We start from the raw sequence: 19,821 nt of genomic DNA on the forward strand, positions 1-19,821 counted from the left end.
ATAGTGATAACGGCCCACAGTAATGACTCTGTAATGTAATCAGTAAGTGAGGTTTCAGTGGATGAGAGCAGATAGTGGACCGTCAAAGAGAGATACAGTGCATTCGGAAAGTATTCCGACCGCTTGACTTTTTCCACATTTTGTTACATAAGTATTCAGACCCTTTACTCAGTACTTTGGGCCCTGTGTAGCTCAGTTGGTAGAGCATGGCGTTTGCAACGCCAGGGTTGTGGGTTCGATTGCCACGGGGGGCCAGTATGAAAGAAAATAGGAAAAAAATGTATGCACTCACTAACTGTAAGTCGCTTAGGATAAGAGCGTCTGCTAAATGACTAAAATGTAAATGTAAGGCAGCTGCAATACAACATTACAAAATGTAATCATCAACAGTCGGTCTCCCTCTTGTGGAATGATTTGAAAGTGCGCGAAGTGACGTCATTGACTGAACAGGTCTGATTTCAGAAAATCTATAAACAGTAGAAAAATACAGACTTTATTTCTGTCTTACTTTTTTTGTGTTTCTTCCTCTTGCTTGGCATCACATCAAAATGGATGGGCGTGTGTATACAGGTAATTAGCGAGCTGGCTAGCCGAGGTAGCTAGCAAACTACATTTTCCCTCAGTTTGTAACATACGTTACCGTGCGGGCTACTGTAACCGCTGAGCTCTAACGTTAGCTAGCTAAGCTAGAAAGCAAGCGGATCACGGGCTTTTATTTTTAACACAATCTAGCAAATGTAAATACCATTTGAGAGCAAGTAATTTACCCCCCAAAAATATTTGAAAGCAGATAGCTAGGTAGCTAACTCGTTCGATACCTTTTTAGGCGCTAGCTTGCCACTGTTTGTTGTCCTCAGGATAACGGCTCACACAGGATGTTGAAAAACATATAAATATATTAATTATATTTCGCGCGCTAAGGATCGTCAAGTCACATGACATCACTTTCCCAGCCTACCTACATTTTAAGTGGAGGGTCGGTCAGGTGAAAGAACAGTGAAAAATAAAACGGCAACGGTGCATGGTAAATATGGATGTTTCATGTATGGATGGTTTTACCTGATTTTACCTTCTGCAGGTGCTTGTCAGCCATAGTATCAACCAGAGTTGGGTCAACATTTTAGTAAAATACTGATGATAAAGCCCACATGCCGGTAGATACTCTTATCTTTGTTATCAGCTTGCATATAGTGCTGCTCAAGTCATACCACAAGATGGCAGCAAATGTCCACAAACGATTCAATTGCAATTCATATTTAACCAGGAAGTCACATTGAGATAAATAATATATTTGTCTTCTTACATCCATCAAAGATCTTCGCACATAACTACACAATTGTAGATTATTCAGTGTATGAAATCATTACATTATTATACATAACAATATATTACATTTGCCTTTTAAAGCCACAGTCTGTAAGTTTCCAGTAATTTAAACTAATGAAATATACCCCTTGATTTAGAAGAATGTGACTCGTAGCTCGTACCATAATGAGATGAATAGTACAACTATCTTTATTACCTTATCATAACCAGATAATAAAATAAAGACCTAGGCATATTAATTCATTATTATGGTTGTGTTGTCATATGAGACATTTTGAGACATTTGAAGGCATGTCTTATTGCACATGTATTACTTTTCATTGTGTGCTGTGTAGGCTAATACCTACATAATTATAATTGATATAACACATGTTATGTAACAGTTTATTACTCTATGTGTGTAATGGAAAACAAATCACCAAAATCAAACATTGATTCCTTTTTACATTTTATTCAAAATGTTATTCACCAAAGACAAATCTACCAGTTCATTGATTTCACCACAAATGTTGCCTTTACAGAAAGTGAACCATAATATCTCAAAACTTAAAGAAGAAAAAAATAACATTTATTTTCTAAATCCATTTGAGTTAGTTCACACATACTGTAATTATCACAAACTGTGTTCCTTGATTTTACTAACCAAGGTATTGGAGTGGCATTTAGGCCCTGAAAACGAATATCTTTCCGCATTGAGATTAAAGAAGACATATTCAAGTAAACAACTATCCATATTCTATAATTAATTTACACATATATCTATATACAATCACTCTACAAAGCCTTACAAATATTAAACACCTACTATGTTAAAATAATGATATACTAAATAGTGAAGGATATTTCAGAGACTAATTTGTCTTAGGGCCGGCTACAAAATAGTGAATATATAGTGATAACAATGGGATTGTTGGATACATCTCGTTTTAACAATATTGTCAGCATCACAGCACCACCTTCAAAAATTGTATCAATCAAAATAAAGTAAAAATTGGAGTTGAAGGCTCCAATGAAGGCATGAAAAAAGTTAATCAAATAGAAAGTGGTGTGTATTTTTTATTTAAATTACTGCTTATTTAACCCACGATAGGAAGTTGGTTGTTTTTCCACAGAAGCAGCTCATAGGGCCTCATTTCATTAGTCGTAGCAAATTAAATGTATTTGTATTTATTTATTATGGATCCCTGCCAAGGCAGCAGCTACTCTTCCTGGGGTCCAGCAAAATTAAGGCAGTTATATACAAATGTGTTCTCTGTTGCATTTTGTGAAGGATGAAGCTTGCTCATTCAAACAAACGTTGTCCTTCTATCTTTTTACAAAATTCTTACCGACATCAACACCCTCATCACTTTCCTCATTACTTATACCATATACACATTCTAGGCCATGACTTAACTCAACACAAAAATAGCCAGACAAACCACAAAACAGGTAGCCTATCTATCTCGTAGAGAGGCTGCGGATGTATGCAATTTGATTGGGCCACTTCAGGGAAAGAAACATTTAAAAAAGAGTTGGATAGTAAATAGAAAAGTGACTTTATGAATGACAAAATAACAAAGGAAAGGAAATATGGTAGAGTGACAATAACTGGACACATATGACATAGATTGAAAACAAAAATGAACCAAAACATTCCATGTGTGTGTGTGCGTGTGCGAGCATGTGCGCTATTGAGCGTTGATCTACATCTTGCTTTCAGTGTTCGGGCATTTGGCTTTTTCGTAGTCGTTTTCCTGAGAGATGAGCTGGTATGGTTTCTTCCTCTCCTCCAGCACAATGTTCCCCATCTCCACATCCTTGGCCTGCAGCTCCTGTCGAGATAGGAATTCCACAATGCCTGCTCCAATGGAGTCACCCAAGACGTTGGTTGTGGTACGCAGCCGGTCACTACAATCCAGGAATAAGGTAAGAAGAAAAAGCTTAACCAGGGTGAAGGAGTCAGAGACAGAGGTCGAGAGGAGTGGCGGGACATTCATTTTTGAAAAGAAAACCTTAGCCTATGTCCGCTTGGACGTTTGGTCATGTTATATGGAACAGCTCAAAACCTTCACCTGTTTCCTGCTGTTGATGAAAGATTAGTTTATCTTGATATTTCTCATAGTCGAAAGAATGCAGATGGGCAATAGTCCACAGCATTATCAGCAGAGACAATTCCAATCTACCGCTAAAGAGTAGTCAGAACACTCCCTATAGGCTATCTCGTTTTCTAATCACTGTGAGAAACATCCATGTTTTCATTAAATGAAGTTTTGACTCTGTCTGCACATTCCATCCCTCCTAGTTTAAGGAGAGTGATTTTTTCTCACTACCCAATTAGCTGTGTAATTTCTGGGAAGGGAATTCTAATAGAAATTATTAATTTGGGCAACCTAATTATGTTTCTATGTTAAAACTCATTGCAAAAAATATGCAATTCAAAAAAGTGGAGCAAGACCCTAGGGATAGCACAAGTGTGTCACTAGGGTTGTAGTTGATAAAAAAGGATGTTCAACCTTTTAAATTAAGCAATAAGGCATGAGGGTGTGTGGTATATGGCCAATATACCAATGGCTAAGGGCTGTTCTTAGGCATGAGGCAACCCCTCTCAATCTGAAAATGTGAAAAAATTACTCACAGGAACCAATCAACTGCAATGATGAGGGTGATGTCATCAGTGGGAAGTCCGACAGAGGTCAACACAATCACCATGGTGACCAGTCCAGCCTGTGGGATTCCAGCAGCTCCAATACTTGCTGCAGTGGCTGTGATGCTGTTTTTTAACACAAAATGATATATTATAAACTCTTATCTTGATAAATTTACATTTACATTTTGGTCATTTAGCAGACTCTCTTATCCAGAGCGACTTACAGTTAGTGAGTGCATACATTTTTCATACTGGCCCCCCATGGGAATCAAACCCACAATCCTGGCGTTGCAAGCGCCATGCTCTACCAACTGAGCTACAGGAGGCCCAAATCATGTAATGTAGTTGTAAACATATCAAGACCGTTTGATTCTGTAAACATAACCCTTAGCTTATTAACCTTAGATACTCATTCTTACCTGATTGTAATGATCTGACCTAAGTTCATGTCGATGTTGTTAACCTGGGCTATGAAGATGGCTGCCAGAGCCTCGTAAAGTGCTGTTCCATCCATGTTAATGGTGGCGCCCACTGGCAACACAAACCGCGTGATGCGCTTATCCACCTTGTTGTTCACCTCCAGACACTTGAAGGTGATGGGAAGGGTCGCTGAGCTGAGATAGAGACGGAGAGAGAAACGGATGGTGTTTGAGTGGTTGTTGTTTTAGTTTCTTTTGTATTAGATCTATTCACCATATTCTCCAGGGGGTCAACTTTAGTAACTCTACTAACAGGGATGGTGATGTCTCATAGGCAGGGCCGAGAATTTTTCCTAACCACAATCTAAACAGGAAACACTCCTGACCCTACTAATAGGCTTTGATTTATCATGAGTCAGGGCCAAGTCAGGCGAGGCTACTGGTGGGGTAGTCCGAGCAGGCCAGAAGGAGATTCATGTAAGGGGACCAACCTGGAGGAGGTTCCCAGGGCTGTGATGAGAGCCTCCACCAGCCCCATGATGAAGATGAAGGGGTTCAGCCGTGTGATGGCGAAGTACAGGCCGGGGAGGATGATGAAAGCGTGGATGGACAGGCCTATGATCACCGTGATGGTGTACATGGCCAGCTGACCACCCATCTCAGTGATGTCATCCATCTCCACGATCTTCCCCGATATGAGGAACAGGATACCGATTGGGGCATACCTGTAGAGCAGAATACGGAGAAGAGGTTATGCCGGGGAAGGATATGGTTACATAGTTAAAAGGGACTTATTTTTCTATGTAATACTGTAGGCCTGAATAGTAAAATGTTTAGTCTCTCACGGACAGACATTTGAGAAACCATCAGTGCATTCTGAGACTGCAAGCACGGGCAATGAAATTACCTTTATTCATAAACAAAACTTGGTTTAAATCTGTCAAATATCTGACTGGGAATATTTTGGATTTAATTGAGTGAACATGTCACTGGTTTGGTTACAAAGCCTTGTAATTCATCTGTGGAAGCATTTAGCATCAGGAAGCTACATGCCCTGAGGCGGTTCTATGTTGGCCAATTATGAGATTGTGGTCCTGCAATTATCTCAGTAACCCTAAAGACCTATATCAGATCATGCCTGTACATAGTTACCAGATCATTCACCGCAATACCTCAGGCAAGAGGCTAAATAAAGCTACACATAGTAACTCCCAACTCTGCAGGAGACTCTATAGGTAGACTTAGCATTCCAAAGCATAGATGTGGAGATTTCTCTGTGCCTGATCTAATCATGAACCACATGCAATGCAGGGGGTTCGCATAAACACACACACTCACCTAATGAATGTGATTATTGGACCATCATCATAACACACACACACACACACACACCATCCTTATAAACACCCATGCACACACCAACTACTCACCACATGATAATTGCCACCAGTCTCATGATAGCCTCATTGAGGCTGTCGAAGAAATCCCTGAGGGGCTGGCCCTGCTCCTTCATGTTGCCGATGATGAGGCCAAAGCACATGGAGAAGACCACCAGCCCCAGGGCATTGACCCCGTTCACCGTGCCCGGAATGGGGATCACCTCCTCCCGGGTAATCTGCTCAGTCAGGTTGGTCAGGTTGAAGACAGAGTCGTTCACTGTCACCGTTACATGGACGATTCGCTTCCCGTATTTGGTTTTGAACTGGAGGGAAAGAGCCGGTTACGTGATTGATGGGTTATCATTGTCTTGTTAAAGTGATGATAGCATGTCATTTCCTTTAGTGAAAGTGGTACTGAAATAGTATTTTTTAAAGTAATGTTACTGAATAATAACTCAGCCTCTTCATTTTGGCCTGTGCTCCAGTCTTCAAGCGGGATTTTGATGTGCATCTACTGAACATAGATAAGGTATCTAGGGATTGTTGTCAGATTTGTGCCCTTTTGATAGACAAGAGAGCAAAAAGTCTAAAGGCACCTGCTCCACTCATCTCAGCCTTATGAATTAATCAATGAGCCTCTGTATGGCTGGAGCAGTATTCTGTAAGGTCCAGCTGGCTCTCTGACGAACCTGTATGGGGAGAGGGTCCAGACCACAAAGTGTTTAGCTCCCCATGGACATGGTCTGCCCCCCCCCCCCCCCCCCAAAAAAAGCCATGGAAATGTTTTGAATGACAGGAAATTAGCTGTAAAACTGAAGAAAAAAAAATCTCTCAGCCTCATGAGAAAATTTGTAGAATAGTAGGAAATTAGTTTTAAAAATGCACAATTCTCTCAGCCTCATTGCAAAATGTGTAGAATAGCATTAGATTAGCTATCAAACTGCACATTTTTCTATCTGCTCCATGGCAATGATTAGCTATAAAACTGCAAATTTTTCTCTTTGCTCCATGGCAAAATGTGTAGAATTGTAGGAAGTTAGCTGTTTTCTCCTAAATAAATAATAAAAAAATATGTAAAAAGATGTGGGGTTGGCGGGGCTTGCTCAGACCTTGCGGGGGCCCCGCGAAACTGCGGTACGCCACTGCTACTATTGCAACACTGTCAATGCTTCATTGCAGTTCAAACCCCACTGTGTCCATCAACCATGCCGCAACATCTCCAAAACATTCAGATTAATAATGGAAGTTGGTTCTTTCTTCTCTGCGTCTGGTAATAATGTTTTATTTACACATGGCAGCAGAAGTCAGATTTAGTCATTTGTTCTTAGTGGTCAGAATTTTTCTTCCAGTGTAAGTAAAAGTCCCCCTCAGTCCTGGGTTTCTATGTCTCTTATGGTAATGATTTATCTTTGCTCAGAAATTCCAAAACCTGCAAGCTTCCTCTGGAAATGTCAATAATGTATCCATTTACAAAACGTATTTCGCAAAATATATCATTTTTCATTACCGTCATTATTTCAATGCAATCATTTCCTGTGGCAAATGTTTACTTAGGAGGTAAGCCAGCCCATTTTCCCTATCTGCTTATTGAATGACGAAACCTGTTCTACTTTATACCTTTCAGACTGTCAGTACAGTTGAAAGTATGAGTGAAGAAGACGTGCCCGCACAGTGTGAGAAGACGTGCCCGCGGTTCATATAAAACCATACATCAGACCACGCACTGTCTCTTATTTCTTCTCACAAAGTTATCTTATCTATATCAATCAATCACATTTATTTATAAAGCCCTTTTTACATCAGCAGATGTCACAAAGTGCTATACAGAAACCCAGCCTAAAACCCCAAACAGCAAACAATGCAGATGTAGAAGCACGGTGGCTAGGAAAAACTCGCTAGAAAGGCAGAAACCTAGAACGAAACCTAGAGAGGAACCAGGCTCTGAGGGGTGGCAAGTCCCCTTCTGGCTGTGCCGGGTGGAGATTATAACAGTACATGGTCATTAAGGACAGATTTGTCTCCAAGATGTTCAAACGTATTGCGCAAGTTGACTGCTCTGCTGCTCCCATTTTTCTAATTGCATCTTCCCAGGTCCCAGTAGGGCAGCGGTTCCCAAACTTTTTTGGCCAAAGACCCCATTTTGATATCTGCAAATTCTCGCTAGCCCAACTATGTGAAAAAAATGTAATTAACAGCCAATGTTAACTTTTTTATTTGGAGCTATGGCAGTCAATTGAAAAACATTCTAACAGTATTTCTGATTGTCTTCTCAACTCACCATCACATACAGTTGAAGTCGGAAGTTTACATACACCTTAGCCAAATACATTTAAACTCTGTTTTTCACAATTCCTGACATTTAATCCTAGTAAAAATTCCCTGTCTTAGGTCAGTTAGGATCACCACTTTATTTTAAGAATGTGAAATGTCAGAATAATAGTAGAGAGTGATTTATTTCAGCTTTTATTTCTTTCACCACATTCCCAGTGGGTCAGAAGTTTACATACACTCAATTAGTATTTGGTAGCATTGCCTTCAAATTGTTTAACTTGGGTCAAACGTTTTGGGTAGCCTTCCACAAGCTTCCCACAATAAGTTGGGTGAATTTTGGCCCATTCCTCCTGACAGAGCTGGTGTAACTGAGTCAGGTTTGTAGGCCTCCTTGCTCGCACACGCTTTTTCAGTTCTGCCCACAACTTTTCTATAGGATTGAGGTCAGGGCCACTCCAATACCTTGACTTTGTTGTCCTTAAGCCATTTTGCCACAACTTTGGAAGTATGCATGGGGTCATTGTCCATTTGGAAGACCCATTTGCAACCAAGCTTTAACTTCCTGACTGATGTCTTGAGATGTTGCTTCAATATATCCACATAATTTTCCTTCCTCATGATGCCATCTATTTTGTGAAGTGCACCAGTCCCTCCTGCAGCAAAGCACCCCCACAGCATGATGCTGCCACCCCGTGCTTCACGGTTGGGATGGTATTCTTCGGCTTGCAAGCTACCCCCTTTTTCCTCCAAACATAACGATGGTCATTATGGCCAAACAGTTAAATTTTTGTTTCATCAGACCAGAGGACATTTCTCCAAAAAGTAAGATCTTTGTCCCCATGTGCAGTTGCAAAACATAGTCTGTCTTTTTTATGGCGGTTTTGGAGCAGTGGCTTCTTCCTTGCTGAGCGGCCTTTCAGGTTATGTCGATATAGGACTCGTTTTACTGTGGATAGAGATACTTTTGTACCTGTTTCCTCCAGCATCTTCACAAGGTCCTTGTTGTTCTGGGATTGATTTACACTTTTCGCACCAAAGTACATTCATCTCTAGGAGACAGAACGCGTCTCCTTCCTGAGCAGTATGATGGCTGCGTGGTCCCATGGTGTTTATACTTGCATACTATTGTTTGTACAGATGAACGTGGTACTTTCAGGCGTTTGGAAATTGCTCCCAAGGATGAACCAAACTTTTTTTCTGAGGTCTTGGCTGATTTATTTAGATTTTCTCATGATGTCAAGCAAAGAGGCACTGAGTTTGAAGGTAGGCCTTGAAATACATCTACAGGTACACCTCCAATTGACTCAAATGATGTCAATTAGCCTATCAGAAGCTTCTAAAGCCATGACATCATTTTCTGGAATTTTCCAAGCTGTTTAAAGACACAGTCAACTTAGTGTATGTAAACTTCTGACCCACTGGAATTGTGATACAGTGAATTATAAGTGAAATAATCTGTCTGTTAACAATTTTTGGAAAAATTACTTGTGTCATGCACAAAGTAGATGTCCTAACCGACTTGCCAAAACTATAGTTTGTTAACAAGAAATTTGTGGAGTGGTTTGAAAACGAGTTTTAATGACTCCAACCTAACTGTATGTAAACTTCCAACTTCAACTGTACTTTTAATGTGGGGCTATGACAGTCAATTCCAAATTAGTCTGACATAATGTCTCTTGTCTCACCACCACTAATGAAATGGGTGTGCTTGATGCATGTTGCGTCAGAGCTTCTCAAAATCAGGGGGCGTGGTCGACAGTGCGCACCTCATCTCTGCTGTCACATCCAACCTGGATCAATATTTGGTTTTAATGCAGACGAGAGCACTGAATCCAGCTTCACACAGATATGAGCTGGTGAAGGGTACCATGATTTTTATGGTGCTTTCAAGACAACTTGGATCTCAGAAAAATACGAGGTAAAATCATAACGTCAGTGATCTTTAGGTCGGAAAGTCGGAGCTCTAGAAAGAGGCCAGAGTTCCCTAGTTGGAATTCCAAGTTGGATGACCGTTCAAAACAGTTTTTCCCAGTCTGAGCTCATTTTTTCCCCGAGTTCCTAGTTGTCTTGAATGCACTGAAGTCTGAAATTTCCGAGTTCCCACTTCCGAGTTCCCAGTTGTTTTGAATGTGGCATTAATGTTCAGAGGGAGACGGCAGGGTATTCCCTTTGAGTCAGGAACCAAAACTCCTCCGTAGTGACCTGTGAATGCATTCGGTCACATGACAGCTCGATTAGTTGTTCGATTTCACTTACCGGCATGTCAACTGAGCCAGGATCACAGTAAAACGGATTGGGAAGTAGGTCCCAAAGTGCTCTTCCAAGCGTTGGAGGTGAGCAGTCATCACTCGTGTAGGACACTTACATTTCTTTCCTCTGAATCCACTTATTCGGTCACTCATCTGTAGAATGTTTTTGTATTTCCCCTGCATGCTTGTGTTCAATGTGAAAAATCGTTTGAACACTCAATAACCACCAAGCCTCGGTATGAAATAGAACATTGTCATGCCTCCACATAGTTTTGTGAACAGGCGTGCACGCAGTGGATGTGGTTTGACAAAGTTTACAATTGAAGTTACCTGCTGCAGTATACAGTGGGGAAAAAAAGTATTTAGTCAGCCACCAATTGTGCAAGTTCTCCCACTTAAAAAGATGAGAGAGGCCTGTAATTTTCATCATAGGTACACGTCAACTATGACAGACAAAATGAGATTTGTTTTTCCAGAAAATCACATTGTAGGATTTTATATGAATTTATTTGCAAATTATGGTGGAAAATAAGTATCTGGTCAATAACAAAAGTTTCTCAATACTTTGTTATATACCCTTTGTTGGCAATGACACAGGTCAAACGTTTTCTGTAAGTCTTCACAAGGTTTTCACACACTGTTGCTGGTATTTTGGCCCATTCCTCCATGCAGATCTCCTCTAGAGCAGTGATGTTTTGGGGCTGTCGCTGGGCAACACAGACTTTCAACTCCCTCCAAAGATTTTCTATGGGGTTGAGATCTGGAGACTGGCTAGGCCACTCCAGGACCTTGAAATGCTTCTTACGAAGCCACTCCTTCGTTGCCCGGGCAGTGTGTTTGGGATCATTGTCATGCTGAAAGACCCAGCCACGTTTTATCTTCAATGCCCTTGCTGATGGAAGGAGGTTTTCACTCAAAATCTCACGATACATGGCCCCATTCATTCTTTCCTTTACACGGATCAGTCGTCCTGGTCCCTTTGCAGAAAAACAGCCCCAAAGCATGATGTTTCCACCCCCATGCTTCACAGTAGGTATGGTGTTCTTTGGATGCAACTCAGCATTCTTTGTCCTCCAAACACGACGAGTTGAGTTTTTACCAAAAAGTTCTATTTTGGTTTCATCTGACCATATGACATTCTCCCAATCCTCTTCTGGATCATCCAAATGCACTCTAACAAACTTCAGACGGGCCTGGACATGTACTGGCTTAAGCAGGGGGACACGTCTGGCACTGCAGGATTTGAGTCCCTGGCGGCGTAGTGTGTTACTGATGGTAGGCTTTGTTACTTTGATCCCAGCTCTCTGCAGGTCATTCACTAGGTCCCCCCGTGTGGTTCTGGGATTTTTGCTCACCGTTCTTGTGATCATTTTGACCCCACGGGGTGAGATCTTGCGTGGAGCCCCAGATCGAGGGAGATTATCAGTGGTCTTGTATGTCTTCCATTTCCTAATAATTGCTCCCACAGTTGATTTCTTCAAACCAAACTGCTTACCTATTGCAGATTCAGTCTTCCCAGACTGGTGCAGGTCTACAATTTTGTTTCTGGTGTCCTTTGACAGCTCTTTGGTCTTGGCCATAGTGGAGTTTGGAGTGTCTGTTTGAGGTTGTGGACAGGTGTCTTTTATACTGATAACAAGTTCAAACAGGTGCCATTAATACAGGTAACGAGTGGAGGACAGAGGAGCCTCTTAAAGAAGAAGTTACAGGTCTGTGAGAGCCAGAAATCTTGCTTGTTTGTAGGTGACCAAATACTTATTTTCCACCATAATTTGCAAATAAATTCATTAAAAATCCTACAATGTGATTGTCTGGATTTTTTTTCCTCAATTTGTCTGTCATAGTTGACGTGTACCTATGATGAAAATTACAGGCCTCTCTAATTTTTTTAAGTGGGAGAACTTGCACAATTGGTGGCTGACTAAATACTTTTTTTCCCCACTGTATCTCAGAGTTCTGTGCTCAGCTCTTTTGCCGCCAATTGCTCTCGGTGTATCATACAATGCGTGCATATGGCAGAGGGAGACACATTCATAACTAGAAGCAGAGGCCTGCCCGCCATAGATGGAGCCCCATCTGTGCAAAATGCATGGAATCAGTTTTTCGTCAATATAGCCACGCAGCACACTGAACATCCCATGTGCCGTTTCATGCTCGGGAATCGTGAGACAGAACAATAGGTTCTCGTGAATAGCATCCCCCGACATGTATAGAGAACAACATTTTGGTTGAATTTTCTCTTTTAGATTTGAATAATTTTCATTTAGATTTTTAAGGTTAATCCCATTACAATGATTTTGAGATACAAAGACGATATTATAATATATATATATATAATTATTATTATCATTATTATTCTTTTTTAAATCAGGATTTTGGAAATTCTCCCGCTATCCCATTTTCATATCAGGCGACCCCACATGGGGTCGCGACCCTTAGTTTGGGAACCGCTGCGGTAGGGTAAGCTAAACTCTGTGTCAGTTGTGTGTACTGACAGTCTGTCATCAACAGCCTGTGACCTGTGGGTCAAGTGCGAAATTCACCCTCCAAGGCTGTGTGACAGCTCTCTCCTACCTATCCCTTTTATATCGGTGGATATCGGGCTTCCTTGTCTTGTGCTGACATTAATGGCCCACCAGCTAGTGTGTGTGTGTTGGCTACTGTACTCCGGTGCTAAACTTGTCAAGATATCCTCCACTGCCGTGCTCGTTATCGAGGCCACTGGGCACTAGTCGTCCTTCGACTATTTAAAACTCGAACGGGTCACTTTCCCTAGATAACCACGTCTCATAGCGTGCACGCTGTCTAGGAAGATTGTTAGCCTAGCCAGCTATACGACATGAGATTCGGACTGCCTCCCCAGGCATCCCTCTCCCCTGGTATTACTAGCACGCTACAAGCTAGCTAGCTTACCAACTCCACCTAGCAGCCACTGTGTGTCGTCATCTTGGCTTACCAAACGACGGCCATTCGTGCATGTTTCTCATAAATAATCCTACGTTTAAACATGGTATCTCTCCTGCTCCAGCCCTGAGGTTGTAGCTAGGCTCTGGCAGATTATTGCAGCCCTCTACCTTTACTGTGTATTGTGGTAGCTGCTCTGTAATACAGTCTCCGGTTACTATTATATTAGTTAATTTGATTAATTAGTATATTTGCATGAGAATATATATATATATATTTTTTTTTTTCTTCACATTCTTAGCTGAGACACTGGCTGCTCCTCATTTGAAGCTGAACTACAAGTGGAAGATGGTCATGACCTGTGCCCCGCCTGCCTAAGCATTGGCCACCTGCGAGAGGCCCTCTCTGACCCCTGCATTAACTGCTCCATCCTGCCTGTGAAGGTGAGGGAAGCGCGGCTAGCCAGAGTTGAGGGCCTGGTTTTCACAGATAATTTACCAGCGTCCGGCGTTGTTCACCAGGACCCACCCGGGGCCACCAAGAGAGGGAAAGCCCACAAAACTCTATATGCAAGCCTCAGAGCACTACAGGAAGTCAGACCAGCTGTTCCTGTGCTTCGGTGGGAAGTCAAAAGGCCTTGCATTGTCCAAGCAGAGACTTTCACACTAGGTTGTGGATGTCATCGCTCAGGCCTACAAGGGTGTAGGCTGCCTGTTCCAGAGGGTGTGATATGTCACTCTACCAGAAGTGTCACCACATCCTGGGCTCCGCTGAAATGCGTCCCCCTGAATGAGATATGTGCTGCTGCTACCTGGTCGTCGCCCTGCACATTCTTAAGATTTTACAAGGACAACGTCTTATCCTGCCACACTATGGGGTCTGCCATTCTCCCAGTGACATTGGCGCATTAATCAGAGGTTAATAGTGCTATTAATCGCGACCTTTTTGTTATGAGTCATCCATACTTTCAACCGAACTGACGGTCTGAAAGGTATGAAGTAGAACAGTAACGATTGTAACTATGGTTCTACAAATACAATGGCTTGCGAAAGTATTCACCCCCCTTGGCATTCTTCCTATTTTGTTGCCTTACAACCTGGAATTAAAATGGATTTTTGGGGGGTTTGTATCATTTGATTGACACAACATGCCTACCACTTTGAAGATGCAAAATATTTTGGGGGGTGAAACTAACAAGAAATAAGACAAAATAACAGAACACTTGAGCGTGCATAACTATTCACCCCCCCAAAGTCAATACTTTGTAGAGCCACCTTTTGCAGCAATTGCAGCTGCAAGTCTCTTGGGGTATGTCTCTATAAGCTTGGCACATCTAGCCACTGGGATTTTTTCTCATTCTTCAAGGCAAAACTGCTCCAGCTCCTTCAAGTTGGATGGGTTCCGCTGGTGTACAGCAATCTTTAAGTCATACCACAGATTCTCAATTGGATTGAGGTCTGGGCTTTGACTAGGCCATTCCAAGACATTTCAATGTTTCCCCTTAAGCCACTCGAGTGTTGCTTTAGCAGTATGCTTAGGGTCATTGTCCTGCTGGAAGGTGAACCTCCGTCCCAGTCTCAAATCTCTGGAATACTGAAACAGGTTTCCCTCAAGGATTTCCCTGTATTTAGCACCATCCGTCATTCCTTCAATTCTGAGCAGTTTCCCAGTCCCTGCCGATGAAAAACATCCCACAGCATGATGCTGCCACCACCATGCTTCACTGTGGGGATGGTGTTCCCGAGGTAATGAGAGGTGTTGGGTTTGCGCCAGACATAGCGATTTTCCTTGATGGCCAAAAAGCTCAATTTTAGTCTCATCTGACCAGAGTACCTTCTTCCATATGTTTGGGGAGGCTCCCACATGCCTTTTGGCGAACACCAAACGTGTTTGCTTATTTTTTTCTTGAAGCAATGGCTTTTTTCTGGCCACTCTTCCGTAAAGCCCAGCTCTGTGGAGTGTATGGCTTAAAGTGGTCCTATGGACAGATACTCCAATCTCTGCTGTGGAGCTTTGCAGCTCCTTCAGGGTTATATTTGGTATCTTTGTTGCCTCTCTGATTAATGCCCTCCTTGCCTGGTCCGTGAGTTTTGGTGGGTGGCCCTCTCTTGGCAGGTTTGTTGTGGTGCCATATTCATTCAATTTTTTAATAATGGATTTAATGGTGCTCCGTGGGATGTTCAAAGTTTCAGATATTATTTTATAACCCAACCCTCATCTGTACTTCTCCACAACTTGGTCCCTGACCTGTTTGGAGAGCTCCTTGGTCTTCATGGTGCAGCTTGCTTGCTTGGTGGTACCCCTTGCTTAGTTGTGTTGCAGACTCTGGGGCCTTTCAGAACAGTTGGATATATACTAAGATCATGTGACACTTAGATTGCACACAGGTGTACTTTATTTAACTAATTACAGTGAGGGAAAAAAGTATTTGATCCCCTGCTGATTTTGTACGTTTGCCCACTGACAAAGAAATGATCAGTCTATAATTTTAATGGTAGGTTTCTTTGAACAGTGAGAGACAGAATAACAACCAAAAAATCCAGAAAAACGCATGTCAAAAATGTTATAAATTGATTTGCATTTTAATGAGGGAAATAAGTATTTGACCCCCTCTCAATCAGAAAGATTTCTGGCTCCCAGGTGTCTTTTATACAGGTAACGAGCTGAGATTAGGACCACACTCTTAAAGGGAGTGCTCCTAATCTCAGCTTGTTACCTGTATAAAAGACACCTGTCCACAGAAGCAATCAATCAATCAGATTCCAAACTCTCCACCATGGCCAAGACCAAAGAGCTCTCCAAGGATGTCAGGGACAAGATTGTAGACCTAAACAAGGCTAGAATGGGCTACAAGACCATCGCCAAGCAGCTTGGTGAGAAGGTGACAACAGTTGGTGCGATTATTCGCAAATGGAAGAAACACAAAATAACTGTCAATCTCCCTCAGCCTGGGGCTCCATGCAAGATCTCACCTCGTGGAGTTGCAATGATCATGAAAACGGTGAGGAATCAGCCCAGAACTACACGGGAGGATCTTGTCAATGATCTCAAGGCAGCTGGGACCATAGTCACCAAGAAAACAATTGGTAACACACTACGCCGTGAAGGACTGAAATCCTGCAACGCCCGCAAGGTCCCCATGCTCAAGAAAGCACATATACAGTGGGGAGAACAAGTATTTGATACACTGCCGATTTTGCAGGTTTTCCAGTAATTTTTATCATAGGTACACTTAAACTGTGAGAGACGGAATCTAAAACAAAAATCCAGAAAATCACATTGTATGATTTTTAAGTAATTAATTTGCATTTTATTGCATGACATAAGTATTTGATACATCAGAAAAGCAGAACTTAATATTTGGGATTTTGGCCCACTCCTCCATACAGACCTTCTCCAGATCCTTCAGGTTTCGGGGCTGTCGCTGGGCAATACGGACTATCAGCTCCCTCCAAAGATTTTCTATTGGGTTCAGGTCTGGAGACTGGCTAGGCCAATCCAGGACCTTGAGATGCTTCTTACGGAGCCACTCCTTAGTTGCCCTGGCTGTGTGTTTCAGGTCGTTGTCATGCTGGAAGACCCAGCCACGACCCATCTTCAATGCTCTTACTGAGGGAAGGAGGTTGTTGGCCAAGATCTCGCGATACATGGCCCCATCCATCCTCCCCTCAATACGGTGCAGTCATCCTGTCCCCTTTGCAGAAAAGCATCCCCAAAGAATGATGTTTCCACCTCCATGCTTCACGGTTGGGATGGTGTTCTTGGGGTTGTACTCATCCTTCTTCTTCCTCCAAACACGGCGAGTGGAGTTTAGACCAAAAAGCTCTATTTTTTTCTCATCAGACCACATGACCTTCTCCCATTCCTCCTCTGGATCATCCAGATGGTCATTGGCAAACTTCAGACGGGCCTGGACATGCGCTGGCTTGAGCAGGGGGACCTTGCGTGCGCTGCAGGATTTTAATCCATGACGGCGTAGTGTGTTACTAATGGTTTTCTTTGAGACTGTGGTCCCAGCTCTCTTCAGGTCATTGACCAGGTCTTGCCGTGTAGTTCTGGGCTGATCCCTCACCTTCCTCATGATCATTGATGCCCCACGAGGTGAGATCTTGCATGGACCCCAGACCAAGGGTGATTGACCATCATCTTGAACATTTTCTAATAATTGCGCCAACAGTTGTTGCCTTCTCACCAAGCTGCTTGCCTATTGTCCTGTAGCCCATCCCAACCTTGTGCAGGTCTACAATTTTATCCCTGATGTCCTTACACAGCTCTCTGGTCTTGGCCATTGTGGATAGGTTGGAGTCTGTTTGATTGAGTGTGTGGACAGGTGTCTTTTATACAGGTAACGAATTCAAACAGGTGCAGTTAATACAGGTAATGAGTGGAGAACAGGAGGGCTTCTTAAAGAAAAACTAACAGGTCTGTGAGAGCTGGAATTCTTACTGGTTGGTAGGTGATCAAATACTTATGTCATGCAATAAAATGTAAATTAATTACTTAAAAATCATACAATGTGATTTTCTGGATTCCGTCTCTCACAGTTGAAGTGTACCTATGATAAATATTACAGACCTCTACATGCTTTGTAAGTAGGAAAACCTGCAAAATCGGCAGTGTATCAAATACTTGTTCTCCCCACTGTACATGCCCGTCTGAAGTTTGCCAATGAACATCTGAATGATTCAGAGGAGAACTGGGTGAAAGTGTTGTGGTCAGATGAGACCAAAATCGAGCTCTTTGGCATCAACTCAACTCGCCGTGTTTGGAGGAGGAGGAATGCTGCCTATGACCCCAAGAACACCATCCCCACCGTCAAACATGGAGGTGGAAACATTATGCTTTGGGGGTGTTTTTCTGCTAAGGGGACAGGACAACTTCACCGCATCAAAGGGATGATGGACGGGGCCATGTACCGTCAAATCTTGGGTGAGAACCTCCTCCCCTCAGCCAGGGCATTGAAAATGGGTCGTGGATGGGTATTCCAGCATGACAATGACCCAAAACACACGGCCAAGGCAACAAAGGAGTGGCTCAAGAAGAAGCACATGAAGGTCCTGGAGTGGCCTAGCCAGTCTCCAGACCTTAATCCCATAGAAAATCTGTGGAGCTGAAGGTTCGAGTTGCCAAACGTCAGCCTCGAAACCTTAATGACTTGGAGAAGATCTGCAAAGAGGAGTGGGACAAAATCCCTCCTGAGATGTGTGCAAACCTGGTGGCCAACTACAAGAAACGTCTGACCTCTGTGATTGCCAACAAGGGTTTTGCCACCAAGTACTAAGTCATGTTTTGCAGAGGGGTCAAATACTTATTTCCCTCATTAAAATGCAAATCAATTTATAACATTTTTGACATGCGTTTTTCTGGATTGTTTTGTTGTTATTCTGTCTCTCACTGTTCAAATAAACCTACCATTAAAATTATAGACTGATCATTTCTTTGTCAGTGGGCAAACGTACAAAATCAGCAGGGGATCAAATTCTTTTTTCCCTCACTGTATGTGACTTCTGAAGGTAATTGGTTGCACAATATCTTATTTAGGGGCTTCATAGCAAAGGGGGTGAATACATATGTACGCACCAATTTTCCGCTATTTATTTTTTTGAATTCTTTGAAACAAGTTATTTTTTTCATTTCACTTCACCAATTTGGACTATTTTGTGTATGTCCATTACATGAAATCCAAAAAAAATCAATTTAAATTACAGGTTGTAATGCAACAAAATAGGAAAAACGCCAAGGGGGATGAATACTTTTGCAACGCACTGTACCTGGAAGACCGTCAGTACTTTCCTGTCACTCCGAATCTTTGGGCAAGAAGATTCTCCGATTTTATATGAACTGCGGGGCGCGTCCTACCACGCTGTCACGTCACCGGCGTGATTTTGTTATTATTACTCGACCTGTGCGGAGCGCGAGAGATATAATCCATAATTTCAACCGTACTGACAGTCTTCAAGGTATTCGTAGAACCATAGTTACATTCGTAGCTTACGTTTGTATTAACAAAGTCATTAGATGCTTTACCTGCTGTGTGCAGGCCTGGACCATGTTTGGTGGAAACATGTTTCTGAAATGAAAGAGCATGATCATCACAATCAAATGAACACAGGGGTACAATGGCACAAAAACAGTTCATATTTCCTCCACCAAACCCCTGACCCTCCTCCTACAGTAGTATGCAGCTAGCTACCTGATGAGATCCAAGAAGGCGTCGGCAGGGCTGATGTCCTCTATCTTCGACTGTTTCATGAACTCATCCTTAGATCCTTTCCCAGGGTGGATCATGAGCACCACAATGATGCCTATGATGACAGCGATAATGGTGGTGGTCATGTAATACACCACAGCTCGCATACCCATCTTTCCTGAAGCCTTACTGTCCAGCGCTGCCATGCCTGGTTAGGAGAGACAGAGGAGATGTTGTTTAGAAGAACAGTATTATCCCATTGTGCAACATTTCTAACATTTCTTCATAGCAGTGGCATGAAAACACTTGAAATAGCAATTGCCTGTAGCCATATTAGCCTGCATTCTGGCTAGCTCCTGAAGCTATGCTGATGTGTTGGATGGTGTTGGAGCCTGAGGGACAGAAGGGTGAGTCCTTGCTCTAGTCAAGGAAAACCCAATGCCCTGAGGCAGAG

At 42.5% G+C, this 19,821-nt stretch overlaps 1 protein-coding gene across 1 annotated transcript; it reads right to left on the minus strand.

The window, feature by feature from the left end:
• Nucleotides 1–1,769: 1,769 nt before the first annotated feature.
• On the minus strand, nucleotides 1,770–19,573 carry LOC311136371 (excitatory amino acid transporter 1-like; the record flags this gene model as incomplete). The annotated part of the gene is made up of 7 exons (XM_084170474.1): nucleotides 1,770–3,216; nucleotides 3,944–4,078; nucleotides 4,375–4,569; nucleotides 4,866–5,099; nucleotides 5,805–6,076; nucleotides 19,205–19,247; nucleotides 19,371–19,573. 7 exons carry the CDS (start codon nucleotides 19,571–19,573, stop codon nucleotides 3,012–3,014), a joined length of 1,287 nt encoding a protein of 428 aa, XP_084026600.1. The 3' UTR covers nucleotides 1,770–3,011.
• Between the last annotated feature and the right edge of the window lie 248 nt (nucleotides 19,574–19,821).

The sequence above is a fragment of the Coregonus lavaretus genome (genome assembly GCF_964263955.1).
Source record: "Coregonus lavaretus genome assembly, chromosome: 10".
Lineage (NCBI taxonomy): Eukaryota > Metazoa > Chordata > Actinopteri > Salmoniformes > Salmonidae > Coregonus > Coregonus lavaretus.